The sequence below is a fragment of the Cryptomeria japonica genome, chromosome 7 (genome assembly GCF_030272615.1).
Source record: "Cryptomeria japonica chromosome 7, Sugi_1.0, whole genome shotgun sequence".
NCBI lineage: Eukaryota > Viridiplantae > Streptophyta > Pinopsida > Cupressales > Cupressaceae > Cryptomeria > Cryptomeria japonica.
The window spans coordinates 623,724,115-623,737,663 of NC_081411.1; the positions used below are offsets into that span (position 1 = coordinate 623,724,115).

At 39.2% G+C, this 13,549-nt stretch overlaps 1 protein-coding gene across 3 annotated transcripts in view; it reads right to left on the reverse strand.

Moving 5' to 3' along the window:
* LOC131069232 (uncharacterized) overlaps positions 1-13,021 on the reverse strand; it is a 55,348-nt gene extending 42,327 nt beyond the window's left edge. Inside the window, exons 1-3 of one of the 3 annotated variants that reach the window (XM_058004593.1) lie at positions 12,840-13,021; positions 12,569-12,713; positions 12,245-12,402 (exon numbers count right to left, since the gene is read on the reverse strand). In XM_058004593.1, the coding sequence (XP_057860576.1) occupies positions 12,245-12,402; positions 12,569-12,713; positions 12,840-12,925 (389 nt within the window). In that variant the 5' untranslated portion in view covers positions 12,926-13,021. The remainder of the gene's footprint in view (positions 1-12,244; positions 12,403-12,568; positions 12,714-12,839) is intronic. The other 2 variants (XM_058004594.1, XM_058004595.1) reach the window with 2 other exon arrangements.
* Positions 13,022-13,549: the final 528 nt, after the last annotated feature.

A 13,549-nucleotide genomic window follows, 5' to 3' on the forward strand; every position in this document is an offset into this window, starting at 1 on the left:
TTTTCTCAATATTTTAGAGAAAAGCCTAGCCAAGTCAGAGGTAAAATTAAAATTGTGAATTTTCTGGATATTTTTCTAGAATTTAATAAATGATTTTGGAGAAAGAAAATTCAACTTTTTTGTTTAAGTATAAAAAAATTTCAAAAGTTTTAACACTTGATGGGGACTTCAACCAGCTTCAAGGCTGAGGGTCTGGAGGTGAAAATTCAAATTTTTTGGCTAAGTATGAAAATTTTCGAAAGTTTTAACACTTGATGGTGACTTCAACCAGCTTCAAGGCTGAGGGTCTGGAGGTGAAAATTCAACTTTTTTGGCTAAGTATAAAAAAAAATTCGAAAGTTTTAACACTTGATGGGGACGTCAACCAGCTTCAAGGCTGAGGGTCTGGAGGTGAAAATTCAACTTTTTTGTCTAAGTATAAAAAAATTTCGAAAGTTTTAACACTTGATGGGGACTTCAACCAGCTTCAAGGCTGAGGGTCTGAAGGTGAAAATTCAACTTTTTTTGGCTAAGTATGAAAATTTTCGAAAGTTTTAAACACTTGATGGTGACTTCAACCAGCTTCAAGGTTGAGGGTCTAGAGGTGAAAATTCAATTTTTTTGTCTAAGTATGAAAATTTTCGAAAGTTTTAACACTTGATGGTGACTTCAACCAACTTCAAGGTTGAGGGTCTGGAGGTGAAAATTCAATTTTTATGGCTAAGTATGAGAGTGGAAAAAATGGAAAATTTTCCAACACTTAGCCATTTCGCGGCCCCGTTATTTTTTTTTCGAAATTCTGCAGAATTTTTTCTAACTTAAAGTTTTTATCATTTATCTGCAGGTCTTGAGCACCATGAAGTTCCAAGTAGATAAAGATGCTCCTCCTGAGTCGAGGATGACTTCCAAGTGGAAGAACATCAGCGACACCAACCTCGGACACATCAATCTGAGGGAGTTTAAGAAGCGAATGTTTGGTCTGGACAACCTTGTGCCTACCACCATTGCGCGGAAAATGATGAAGAGTGGTATCGTGCACGCTGCCGGTTTCCTCCCCACCATGCAGTGCAATGAACTGGTAGTTGAATGTGCCAAACACTACAACCCCATCAGTAAGGATATTGTTGCACCTGATGGAAGAGTGTTGGCAAATGTCAGCGATGAGGCCATCAGAGAGGCCTTCAAGATCCCTGAGTACCACAACACAGTATATATGACCAAGGATGAAGCTGACAGTCTGTACCATGATCACCTGGAAGAATATGATGCCATAGTTAATCATTCCTGGTTAGAAAAGCCGAGGAAGGGTGCCTCTAAACTCCAGAGAAAGAGCCTAGTACGAGCATACTTCAAGGAGGACATTGGGGACCTGATCGTCTTGCTCAATAGAATAATAGGAAATCCTCAGGGAGCTCCATTCGAACCCTGGATGTATTATTTCATTAATGAAATAATCAATGGAGTAAAAATGATAGACTGGGCCCAATGATCAGCGACAGTTTAGACAACCAGCTAAGGAATCTGGAGGCAAACAGGACTTTCTTCATGAGTTCTTACTTGTTCTATTCTTTAGCCAGGACCTACAGGTGCAGAGGTCTCACTTGCAGAGGAGAAGTTGGGAACAAGGAGAACCAATTCCCAGTATATGATTGCTATCCCCAGCTCCATATGAAGGAAAAGTTCCATTTCAAAAGGGTGAATGATGCCTTCCTGATGCACATTACTCGAACCCTTCAAGGTGGACTGCACCAGAGACTCTCTCAAGAGTCTATGGACTTCATCGGTCGGTTCGGGTGTTGGTACATCCAACATCCAAAGTTCACTTACCTCTGGATTCAGGGATTCTCTGGTCCCCCATACAAGCTTCCAGCTTACCCAACCAACTGAGTGGTGTTGCTCGAGGTTGTGAGACAATTGGAGGAGTATATAGTGATTCAAAGGGATAAGCAGAAGAAGGCAGGCACATCCTCACTTACAATTGGTAATGGGCTGGAAACATGTCCATCATCACAAGCTGCAGCTACCGTTGAGAAAGAGCTGACCTGGTATCCCTTTTACCAATACAAGGCAAGAAAAGATTTCGATCCATTCCAGAGGATAAAGAAGATCGAAGGGACAACGTTTGAGCACAGACTAGATCTGGAAGACTACTGGGCTAATGCAGCCGATAGTTTCGAGATCCGGAAGAGGTTCTGGTCAAGAATTCCTCTAAGTATGGTGAGAGCAACGAAGGTGTTCAAAGTTGCCGATCAGGTGGAAGAAAGCCTAGAACTTCAGCAGCCAAGTTTTGAGAAGATGAAGAATGAACCTTTGGTCTTGATAGATTGGACAGAGGGAGAAAAATCAGACCTAGCAGACCTCATGAGGTCAGTAGTTGAATACTCAAGGTGGTGGGCATCTGAAAAGACAAAACAGTTGAAGGCCAAAGGTATGGTTCTAACTTATGAATTAATGGGAGTGGATGATACTCTGTCCGTCCACCCTTGTACCTCCGCCGGTGATGTTCGGAATCCGGAAAGTGTTGGATCTCGAAAGAGAAAAGAGTTGGGTGGAAGCTCCACAAAGTGCACAGGGAGAAGGGTTGTAGGTGAAAGAAGAGAATCCAGCAAAAGTCACTCCATCCTAAGTGTTGCTTCCATTGCGCCTGGTCAGAGTACAATTGGGGAACAAGAGATAAATATCTATGTGAGTGATGATGAAGTAAGAGTTCTTTCTTAGCCAGCTGAGGAGGTGGTGGAGAAGGTCTTCCGAACTCCAGAGAGAGGACAGGATGAAGCTCCTATAATTTTCTTGGATGACATACCAACGAACCCAGGAGAAGCAGACGATGAGTTTGATCGGAATACTCTAGAACAATCAACCATTCCTGATTGGCTGAGAGCAAGAATAAAGGCCAAGGTTCCCAAAGATGTCCACTCAACCGAGGAGGCTACCGCAACATTCCTGGAGAAGGTGAATGAGCCCACTGCAGCTAAACCACCCAAGCCAGCCAAGAAGTTCTCCTTGTTTCAGAGAGACAGTGCCGGATTCAGGACAGTCCAAATAGCAATGCCCAAAGAAGGGAAGACTAGGGACAATGTCACTGCGGATGACTACAAGATCACCACCATAGAGATGGGTAAGCCTACCCGGGACCAGGAGATCCAATATTTTGACGACTCCTGTAATGTTCTAAAGACAAGGCTGGCTCATGAGAAAGAAAAGAGAAAGAAAGTGGAGGAAGAAAACCAACAATGGAGGAAGTATGTTCTCCATCTTACCAGCCCACTCAACCATGAAGTCCCAGCTACTCCACCACAGCCTCTTCAGCAGGGATCAATGAAGGACTATGATGAGATGAAGGGATCGTACACTCAAGAAAAGGAGTGAATTTCAGATGTTGTGATACGTGCTGACACCCTGGTAGAAAACTTAGTATCAGCGCATGAGGCAACTTCTTTTTTGATTGATCGTATCCAGGATCTATCATCCAATTGGGAAGAAGTGGATGAAATTCAGAATGAAATACTCCCTCACCTAAAGGTTATCCGAGGCATGTCAAAGAAGAGCTTAGTGGATGCAGGCATCATACAGACAGGAGACAGGTACGACTTCGGCACGTGGTATTACGCTCTGGTCACTCGGATCGAAGTCCTGAAGAAATCCGAGATCAAGTGTTTTGAGACAGAGGCAAGGGTTAGAGAGATCCTGGGCAAGGTATTCCGGGTGGCGTCAGAGATCTGGCAGAAGGAAAGCCTAAGGGAGAAGCATTTACAAGCAGAGAACCTAAGAGCCAGGATTCAGACAAGCTTTTTCCGAGATTCAGGGATGATTGACAAAGGTGATCTTTCTAAGATTGCAAACTTCCTCTCCATCGATGACAACTTCCTCACCCAGGCAGTAGAGTGGGAAGGCATCCTTGCTACGTGCGCCGACGATGTGGATCTCGTCGACTTCCAGATTGGCAGTTTGCCAAGTGTCACCATGGAGGAGGTCAAGCTCGTGGTGTCCAGATACGTTGAATCTCTAAAAGAGGAAAGTGGCCACTCACCTCAGTAAAATTAGCAGCTACGCCACTTGTCACTCTTTCATTTGCTTGAACTGATAGTATTTCGAGAAACCCTAATTAGGGTTTAGGACTTTCAATCTTGGCCCTTGATCACTGTTTGATCTCGACCATTCAATTATTTTTGAGAAACTATATAAGGTTGCCTCCCCTCATTTTTGATGTATTGTTGCTTAAGGTCATTTCCAGATAATATATTGCATGTGCGCTGCTTTGTAATCTCTATTATTTGAATGATTTGCATGGTTTCAATTGCCTCAACACTTAGTTAAAATTAATCTAGATTTGTTTTCATTGTTGTTAATTTGAATGAAGGATTTGATAAGTATCAATTGATGGTGTATTTCCGCTCATACTTTTGGTAAATGGATGATGTCCATTCTACCGTGCAAAGTTAGTCTGAGCCCATCCCCTGTGCATCCCAACATCTCGATCATAAGCACAACCCATTGAAGATTGCACCGGCCTTGTGTAGTTGTCCCTAGTGTGGCGAAGCAAGGTTTGGTTTCTCAAAAGCATCCAGTTGATACCGTCTCCAGAATTCGTAGGATTAGATTAGCCTTCCTAAACCCTATCCTTTTCCCTTTCTTTTGAAAGTCTAAATCCCAGAAAATTCCCCAAAAAAGAAGAGCCTAAAATTGCTAAATCCATCTAAGTCCAGCAGTTTAAGAATACTTGTCAAACGTAAGTCCCCCTTGAAAATTTCAGCATACACTACCCAAGAAGCTATTCCACCAAAGTCGCTTGTTCGCACATATAGACCTTGGAATCAGTAGTGATTTTTCAGGAGAGGATAGAATACCTTCGGGTATCCTATCCTAATGTTTGGTAGATGAGAAAACAGACACCAACAAATCCCAGCCCTAAGTTACATCATTTGCCTTCACGTTACATGTGTTTGGGCCCAACCCTAAGTGGTTCGGATTGAATGAGAGATAATACATAGGAATTTTAATTGTCATTGACAACATTAAAATTCAATAGTTAGGTATCCGAGCTAGCCACAATTTTCAACACTCCCTCTTAGCTAGGGAGGATAGCTGCCACTTGTCATGATCCATTCATGACCTTCATCTTGCATTGCCCACAAGGATGAATGTATAAGCTCCATAGAGTATACCTGCAATAAAACACATAAATATCATGAACTCATTTCATGATGTCCATCTTGCATTGCCCGCAGAGGATGGATCCACCTTGCATTGCCCGCAGAGGGTGGAAGAGGTCTTACACCTCAACCTTCTCCCAGAGAAGGATACAATATCACTTTGCATTGCCCGTAGAGGGTGACTCCACCTTGCATTGCCCGCAGAGGGTGGAAGATGCAAACTAAATTGCATCACTAAGATTGAGACTCCCTCTCAATCAATGTTGTGTTCTCCACAATTCCAAGCTTCTCTCTTAAGTACTCAAACTTCACTTGAGCTAGAGGCTTGGTGAGAACATCTGAAACTTGTTCATTAGTGCTGATATATTTCAGCTGGATGGCACCTCTTTGTGCCATATCACGAACATAGTGATAATGAGTTTCTACGTGTTCTGACCTGTCATGAAACACGGGATTATTAGACATTTTAATACAACTCTGATTATCACAATAAATAACAGTGGATTCCCAAGGTTGTCCAAACAACCCAACAAGAAGTTTGCGAAGCCAAACTGCTTCTCTAGTTGCCACACTTGAAGCAATGTATTCAGCTTCTGCAGTACTCAATGCAACTGAGGACTGTTTCCTACTGGCCCAAGAGATCATAGCAAAACCCAAGCTGAAACAAATTCCTGAAGTGCTTTTCCTGTCAATAACACTTCCAGCCTAATCAGAATCAGAGGAGCCTTCCAAATTGATCACTGTGTTGATTGGATACTTCAGCCCATAGCCAACTGTTCCACGCAAGTATCTCAAGATGTGTTTGGCTGCCACCAAGTGAACATGCTTTGGCTGGTTCATGAAGGCATAGCAAATATTTGGTCTAGTGCTAACTAGATACATCAAGGATCCAATCAACTGCCTGTACTCTGAAGGATCTACAAAATCAGAATTAGCTGCAGAAATACTCAACTTCTTTAAGTTAGTTTCCATAGGAGTAGACATAGATTTACAATCCATCGTATCAATGGCATATTTTCTTGACTAAGGATAAGATCTTTGCCATACTTCTAGTCCTAGACAGTAATGCATTAAGCCTAGATCCTTCATTCCAAATTCAGTGGCTAATTCTTTCTTACATCTAATGATGAAACTATCTCCAACAGTTAGAAATAAATCATTCACATATATATAAAAAACAAAATTAGCAGTTCACTATTGAATACTTTTAAAGTGAAGATTAGAATCAGCATCATTCTTGCAAGATCCCAAACTAATCAAATACTTGTCAATCTTCTCATACCAAGCTCAAGAAGCTTGCTTGAGGTCGTAAAGAGATTTTCTTTAATCTACACACATGAGATTCTCTATCTTGATTCTCATAACCTTCTAGTTATTCAATATAGACAACATTAAGAAAACAGTCTTTATATCTAACTTTCAGCCTGCAGCATTAGCTATAATGGTTCTAATATTAATATATCTAGCAGCAAGAGCAAATGTTTCCTTCTAACTATGAGCTACACATCTAGCTTCATATTTTCAAAAACTTCCATATGGAACTCCCTCTTGATTCTTAATATAAAATTGTGATAATCAAATCTCATGAAGATTGCATAATATAAAATTCAATCAAGGAAGGCAGCCATAAATCAAAGATGAGAAATGCCAATATTTTCGTTACTTCACTTTAACGAAATGGACCCATAGCACAATCATTATGATCAAGCCATACCTTCAATTGAAGAAACCAAGCTCCTTCTTAAGCTTGTAGGCATGGTAATTCAAGAATCTCTTGAAGAGAAGTATCAACATGATTAAATATCCCAATAGAATGAATTAACATGTAAAGTAACTTATCTCTTTATTGACTAGACTTCCACCATTGACAACATATGCCAAGATTGCTCAAAAGGATATTGCCAGTCTATGATCAACTTCAACCATAGTGTAAAGCTACACAACATTCTAAAATTGTTTTCCATAGTTGAATAACAGAGAGTTAGCTATATCAGAAAACTAAGGCAAGTGTATGACTTTAGAAAACATTTTACAAAATCCATAAGCAAGGTATATAAGTCAAATTGTCTTTCCAACCAATGCGTAAAATCAAATATGAGTATCAACCACTCAAAAGGAAACACATTGTACTTGAGCACAAGCGTATGATCAAAAGACAACTTCAATAAGTTAGATACCTCATTCATCTTAGGTTTCATCATCAAGAGAATACTTACTTCAAAGAATGTAATAGGTAGTATGCTCAAATTGAAGAGATAATATCACAATGAATATTATGTGAGGATGGTGAAAGACATGACAGAAAATGCATTAGAGCTAAGGGCAATCCTCTACACAAGAAGAGCAAAGCAAGGTTATAATAAAAGGATAACAAAGATCATGAGAGCTTTACGAAGAGTTGATGAGAACCAAGAGTTGCACAGTCACAACCCTACATGACAACCTTATCCAAACATAAAACACTCATAGAAAAGAAGATACAGCCCATAAAAGATTTGATGCAAATCAAGAGACACACCATAAGAGTATATAATTCCAGAGCAGCAAGACTATTGAGCATTTTAAGACTTAGATAGCATACGGTGCATCAGAACTATGCAGCAAGTATCATAAAGGATCAGATCATAATATGAAGATAGTAAGGTCATCATTGGGCATAGATATTAAATAGGATGACTAAGACATCTTACCTTTACATACCTACCACACCAATGACTAAGGTTCCCTGTTTCTGAATCTCCTATAAATTTATTCATCTTCCTATTTGTGTTTGTTGTTATATCCATCATAATACTCCTAGATTTATATCTGAATACACATGCTGAAGTCTTAAGTGCCAAGGATGTATTTAGATCAATGCATCAATTCGGATCATTACAAACCACATCAAGTAGGTTGAGAGATAAACATACTCAAAATAGAGAGTAGGGCATAACTAACTTCAAAAATTCAAACTGGATTAGAAGAAATTCTTAACACAAGAACAAAGCTCGAACTAGGGTGATTGTTACAAACCCTAGGAAGATAGTTATGCAACCCTTAAAGGAATACTGAGATCTGAAAACAAGTGCACAAACCGACATATGAAAGTGCCCTCAAATGAAATAGTTAAGCAGCAAGAGAACTTTGTGCACTAGATAAGGCACCAGTAACAATAAGGCAATCAGATGCAAATCTCCAAACCAAGTGGACCCTACAATTGAGAATAGAGGAATGAGAACACCTGAAATCTTATTCTTGCTATCATCCCATCGTTGCCCTCAATTTGCCAGCAGGTATATTGTCCAGATTTGTTGTTGATTCATGCTAGCCCTAGTCCTGCAAAAGAAGTAATACAAGATCTACCTTCAAGTTGTTAGGCTTTATAGAAGGAACCTACTCTGATACCATGTTAATTTTAAGATCAAACTGAAAAACAGTAAGCAGAAAATAACAAAGGAAACACACATAACGCAGCAGTACCCTGGGAAAACCTCCTTCTTGGAGGTGAAAAAACCAGCAACAAAGTCTAAATTTGTATTAACTCAGACATCAGTATAAGTCTAACAACTTCACTTCACACATGAAGTGGTATCACTTCACACATGAAGTGGTATAATCAGCAGATAACCCGAATTAGGGCACACAGCCGAATGAACAACACTTATCTGAGAAATTCACAATCTGATGCAAAATATTCGTTAGGTCTGAAGGTGACACACAGACCTTAGAACAAGTTTGCAGCCTTGTGTGTGGATTCGCCAGCCATAGCAGCAGTTCGCTGATCTCAGAGATGTATTCACCAACCATAGCAGCAATTCGCTGATCTAAGAGATGTATTCGCCAGCCCTAGATGAAACCTTGAATGAGTTTGCTGATTAGAAGAACAAATTCGCTGTGGATGAGCAGAAGTAATTCGCTGATCATGAGAGGATGATTTTTTGATTGTATATTTGATGATTGTAAATGACTTTGTATATATATGAGACAAACTAACCTAGAAGCCTTAGGTCCGCCTTGCTAATTGAATTCATAATAATCTTAAGGTTGGCACCCAATATAGGGTCAAACCAATAATCATTTACAAGTTACATTTATATAGGGTCTATCCTATCCACAAGTTACATTATATATAGGTCTTGCCCAATATTCATAGCAAGATATAATTACAAGTTACATGTATTTGATCCCAGCCCTAAGTTACATCATTTGCCTTCACGTTACATGTGTTTGGGCCCAGCCCTAAGTGGTTTGGATTGCATGAGAGATAATACATAGGAATTTTAATTGTCATTGCCAACATTAAAATTCAATAGTTAGGTATCCGAGCTAGCTACAATTTTCAACATCCCAAGCATAGTTTAGTAACCCTCAACCCTCAACTTTTGCATTTTCTTTATTAAACATCTAGTAGTAGTGGTAAGTAAGAGAGCTATATGGCATATCATTTGAAAAGCATTCCTTGAAAGATAGATATCCCTCCCTTAAGAAGTACGTAAGACCCCTTGGAGTAACAGCAATCACATTGACCAATCGAGCTTATCCACAAGTTGAGACCCGACAATAGAAACCTTGGAGTCTTCCAATTGATCACACAATTTAGCATTTGGGAAGATTTTGCTCAAAGAGAGGATAAGATACTTTGGTATTTTATTCTGTGTTTGATCGTGCCTAAAAACACATCAACAATAACCAATCATTCAAACAAGGCCTCCCTATATTTAAGGGCAATGTTCTTAATAGTGATGTTAACTAGGACCTAATTGTCAATACAGAATTGCCTTGCTCCATATTTATTTCTAGTGAGTACAATTGGAATTTTAAAAGATGACACTTGCCAAATGTAGCACTTTTGGAATAGCTACTTGATTTATTGCTTGATCTCATTATTCTACAAAAGCAATTGCCTATATAATGGCTCATTTGGCAATGGAATGCTAGGGACGAGATCAATTAAAAGATTTACTTAGAAATGCAGAGGCCCACTTACCAATGAAGTGAACATATCTTTGTATCTTGATTGCATCCAATCCCTTAACCTTTTGTGTTCTTTAGGATGAAGTTGTAGCACATGTAGTTGTTGTGACCTTTCATTCTTTATACACCCTTAACTCAAACAAGATAGAGGATGATCATGTCACCAAAAGAGATTATGCCCTCTCATCAAGCTCTACATGAAGCTACAATTTCTCAACCTATAGTTATTACAATTCAAGATTATTATTACAAGCCTAATATCTAGCAAAGGCAAGACATTGTTGCAAAAACAAAGGTAAACCAATAACAAATTGAACACATCTGAACAATGCATTAAAGTACCTAGGTTCCATTGATCCACAACACAAGACTAAGCTAGGAGTTAGGCCAAGAAAAGGATTGGTTCTCCTAGACTATTCATAAAAAAGAAGTGACACTGCAAGCATCTATTTAAGTTGCTATTTACCTAGAGCAACCTTAAAGTACTCCTTTAAAATTTATAAGTATGTTCCCATCCAATACCACTAAATGTGGTAAAAAGGGCGAGCATAAAAGGCTCACAACAAAAGTCACAAACAACTCAAGGAATGACAAGCATCCAAGAATCAAGGGAAGGGGGAAAATCCATGGCAAGAGTTAAGGGTAATATTGATAAAAACAAGAATGATAATGAGGAAAGAAAAGTTGATTATCATCCAAAACTTGATCCTTAAAGCAAGCAAGAATTGGGATAAAGAAGCCTCAATTTCGAGTTATGCTTAAGCATCCTCTTCTACTACAAGTGATTTTAAGTTCTCTTCTTGTAAACACTGCCTCTTCTACTACACAAGTGATTTTAAGTTCTCTTCTTATAAATACTTCCTCTTCTCTTGTGTCTTTCCCTATCTATATCTTTGCTTCTCCTATTCCCTGGTTGTATATGTTCCTGCTCCTCTCCATGTACATAGAAATAATAATGTTGCAATTCCTCCTCGTCCAATGCATAATGTGTTTTCTTCCCCTTCTCCATCTTCTAGTATGGCTTCTTCCCAACCCAAGATTACTACTCCAATGGACACTTTCCTTAAAATGTTGCAAGCATTATTATCTCCAACCTCAACCCAAGCATCCCTTACACTTTCATTCTCCTCGCCAATTACGTCCACAATGCCAACACTTCGCATTCGTACACCATCTCATCTAGGCTTATTGCAGACATCCCCATCATCATCCTCATTTTATCCTTTTATGACTTCATTCAAATTTGGAAGCTTTTTGTGGAAAAATAAATTAAAACTAGAAGTAATATTAAAAAAATTAACCGTAAAACAGCTAAAGCACATAATAAACTTTCAGCACCTTTGTGCCTACCCCAGTTCTGCGCAAAAATAATTGCCTCTCCAATTTTTCAATGGGAGATTTATATTTTTCTATAGCTCCAATAGAAATTTTCCAAAGGGCTGCTGTCCACTGAAAGTAAGACCGGTAATAACTTCCATGGGACCCCAACATTAGACTATGTAATACGCAAAGAAAAATGATCATTGGCGGTCCGACAAACTAAGACCTGGCTGAAGATACAGATAAAAATCCACAGAAGAACCAAGGTCAAGACCCTTGGGCAAACCTTGAAAGGTATGCAGAGGTGAGACTGGTGGACTTTTGCCATTTCTTGCACCAGGGTGATTCACCCTATGATTAGGTGTAATTGCAACTCATCAAGATCCCTTGCCTCCTGCTGAAGAATGAATTCACATCCAAACTTTCAACGAGGGTGTCCTAATAATCCCAGGTTAAAGTTTCTCCCCTAAGCCTCGCCACCTCAAAATCACCGAGCAAGAAGTCGTATAATCATAAGTTTAATAAGATGCGACAGACTATTGAGTACAGCACCGGAACAGACTAAATAACCTTCTTTAAGAAAATTTAGGGAATTTATGAAGAAAACAGAGCGCGGGAAGGGTTTTTCCAACATGTGGCAGCATTGACCAGTTACAAACTTTCGTATGTAATATCGTTTTTTATTGGAACAACAGATGGCTTAGGCCACATCAACGTAACCAAAGCTGATTACAATTACACATAACAATAAGGTGGCCCTTAAAACATTATAGACATCCCATAACCATACCTAAGATTTACCAAGAAAAGAGAAAAAAACTAGTAGGATTGCAAACCTCTGGATTCCCAGCTTGTACATGGCCTCAGCATCTGGAAATTTCTTCAATTTCTCATAGTGGAGGGCATAGGCTTTGTAATAAAGTGCATGCTTCAGCCCAATCTTATGTCTTTCCATAACAGATAGAACTTCTCCTCGATTGGGCACATATTCCAACTGGAAAATTACATGCACACAGTGAAATCAGAAAACCCACTTTGATGTTCTGGTGCGGATTTCATTAAATCTGAAACTTTGAAACAATTATGAATGCCAAAATCTATTGCATATTTCCTTTAAAATGAAAAGTTAAAATAATCGATTAATTAACTTAATAAGGTACCATTTGAATCCAGAGTTGCAGATATCGCAAGTCATTTCTGTAACGCCTGTCATTTTGAAAATGTTCTGTGCACTTCTCGAGAAAGCGAGGTAATTTCTGATTGACGGCTTCAGGAGGAAGAGCTTCCCTGATCTTCTGTATGCCTCTTTTTTTTAAAATAAATAAATAAACAAACCCACAACACTTGGAAAAAGGAATTTACTATTCTTTACCGTTGCAGAGCACAATCGATAGAATAAATTAAAAAATAGAAAAGAGAATTGAAGCTTACTGCAGCCAGGGAAGAAGAGGATCGTCGCCAACATAGGTTTTGGTGGCCTTGATTAAAGAAGAGAAAAAGTCGCTCCGATTCTCCATTTGCTTCTGCTTACCCTGTTGCTTCTTACCAACTGTATAAAGAATTTGTCCAATGTCCGCAGTGAAGTAGCCCGCGCGGGAAGTGTTTGGAGTCTTTGGACGCTTCAATTCAATTTTATTTTCCTTTCTTACCCCTCGCTATGGTTTAAGTTCCTTAGGTAGTCGACTTCGGGTAAGTTTCCGGGTTTGGGTCCTTGGGGTTGTGTTTGGGTCTTACTCCTTTTGGCTCGTTGATTGGAATCAGTTATTTTTTAAATTTGTGGGGCTTCTATTTAGTTTGAAATAACTTTTTTATTTATTTAAGTTTGTGATATACATAATAATTAGTGTATATATTGGCTTGTTAATGGATATGTTTGGGTTACTTCAGAGGATGATCAAGAGAAGGTGGTGGAGTGGACTAAATCGAGGAAGGGTTGGTATATAATAAATTTTGACAATTTCAAAAGGTAACCCAAGACCATCAGGGGTTGGATTTGCAGCAAGAGATTGGGATGGCAAAATTATATCTTTTGGTGCCTTGAAGCTTGCGAAAGGAACGAACAATGAGGTCTAGGCTCAAGCAACTATAGGAGCTTTAGAAATGGGGAAAAGGTTTGGCCTTTCAAAAATTTATCTAGAGGG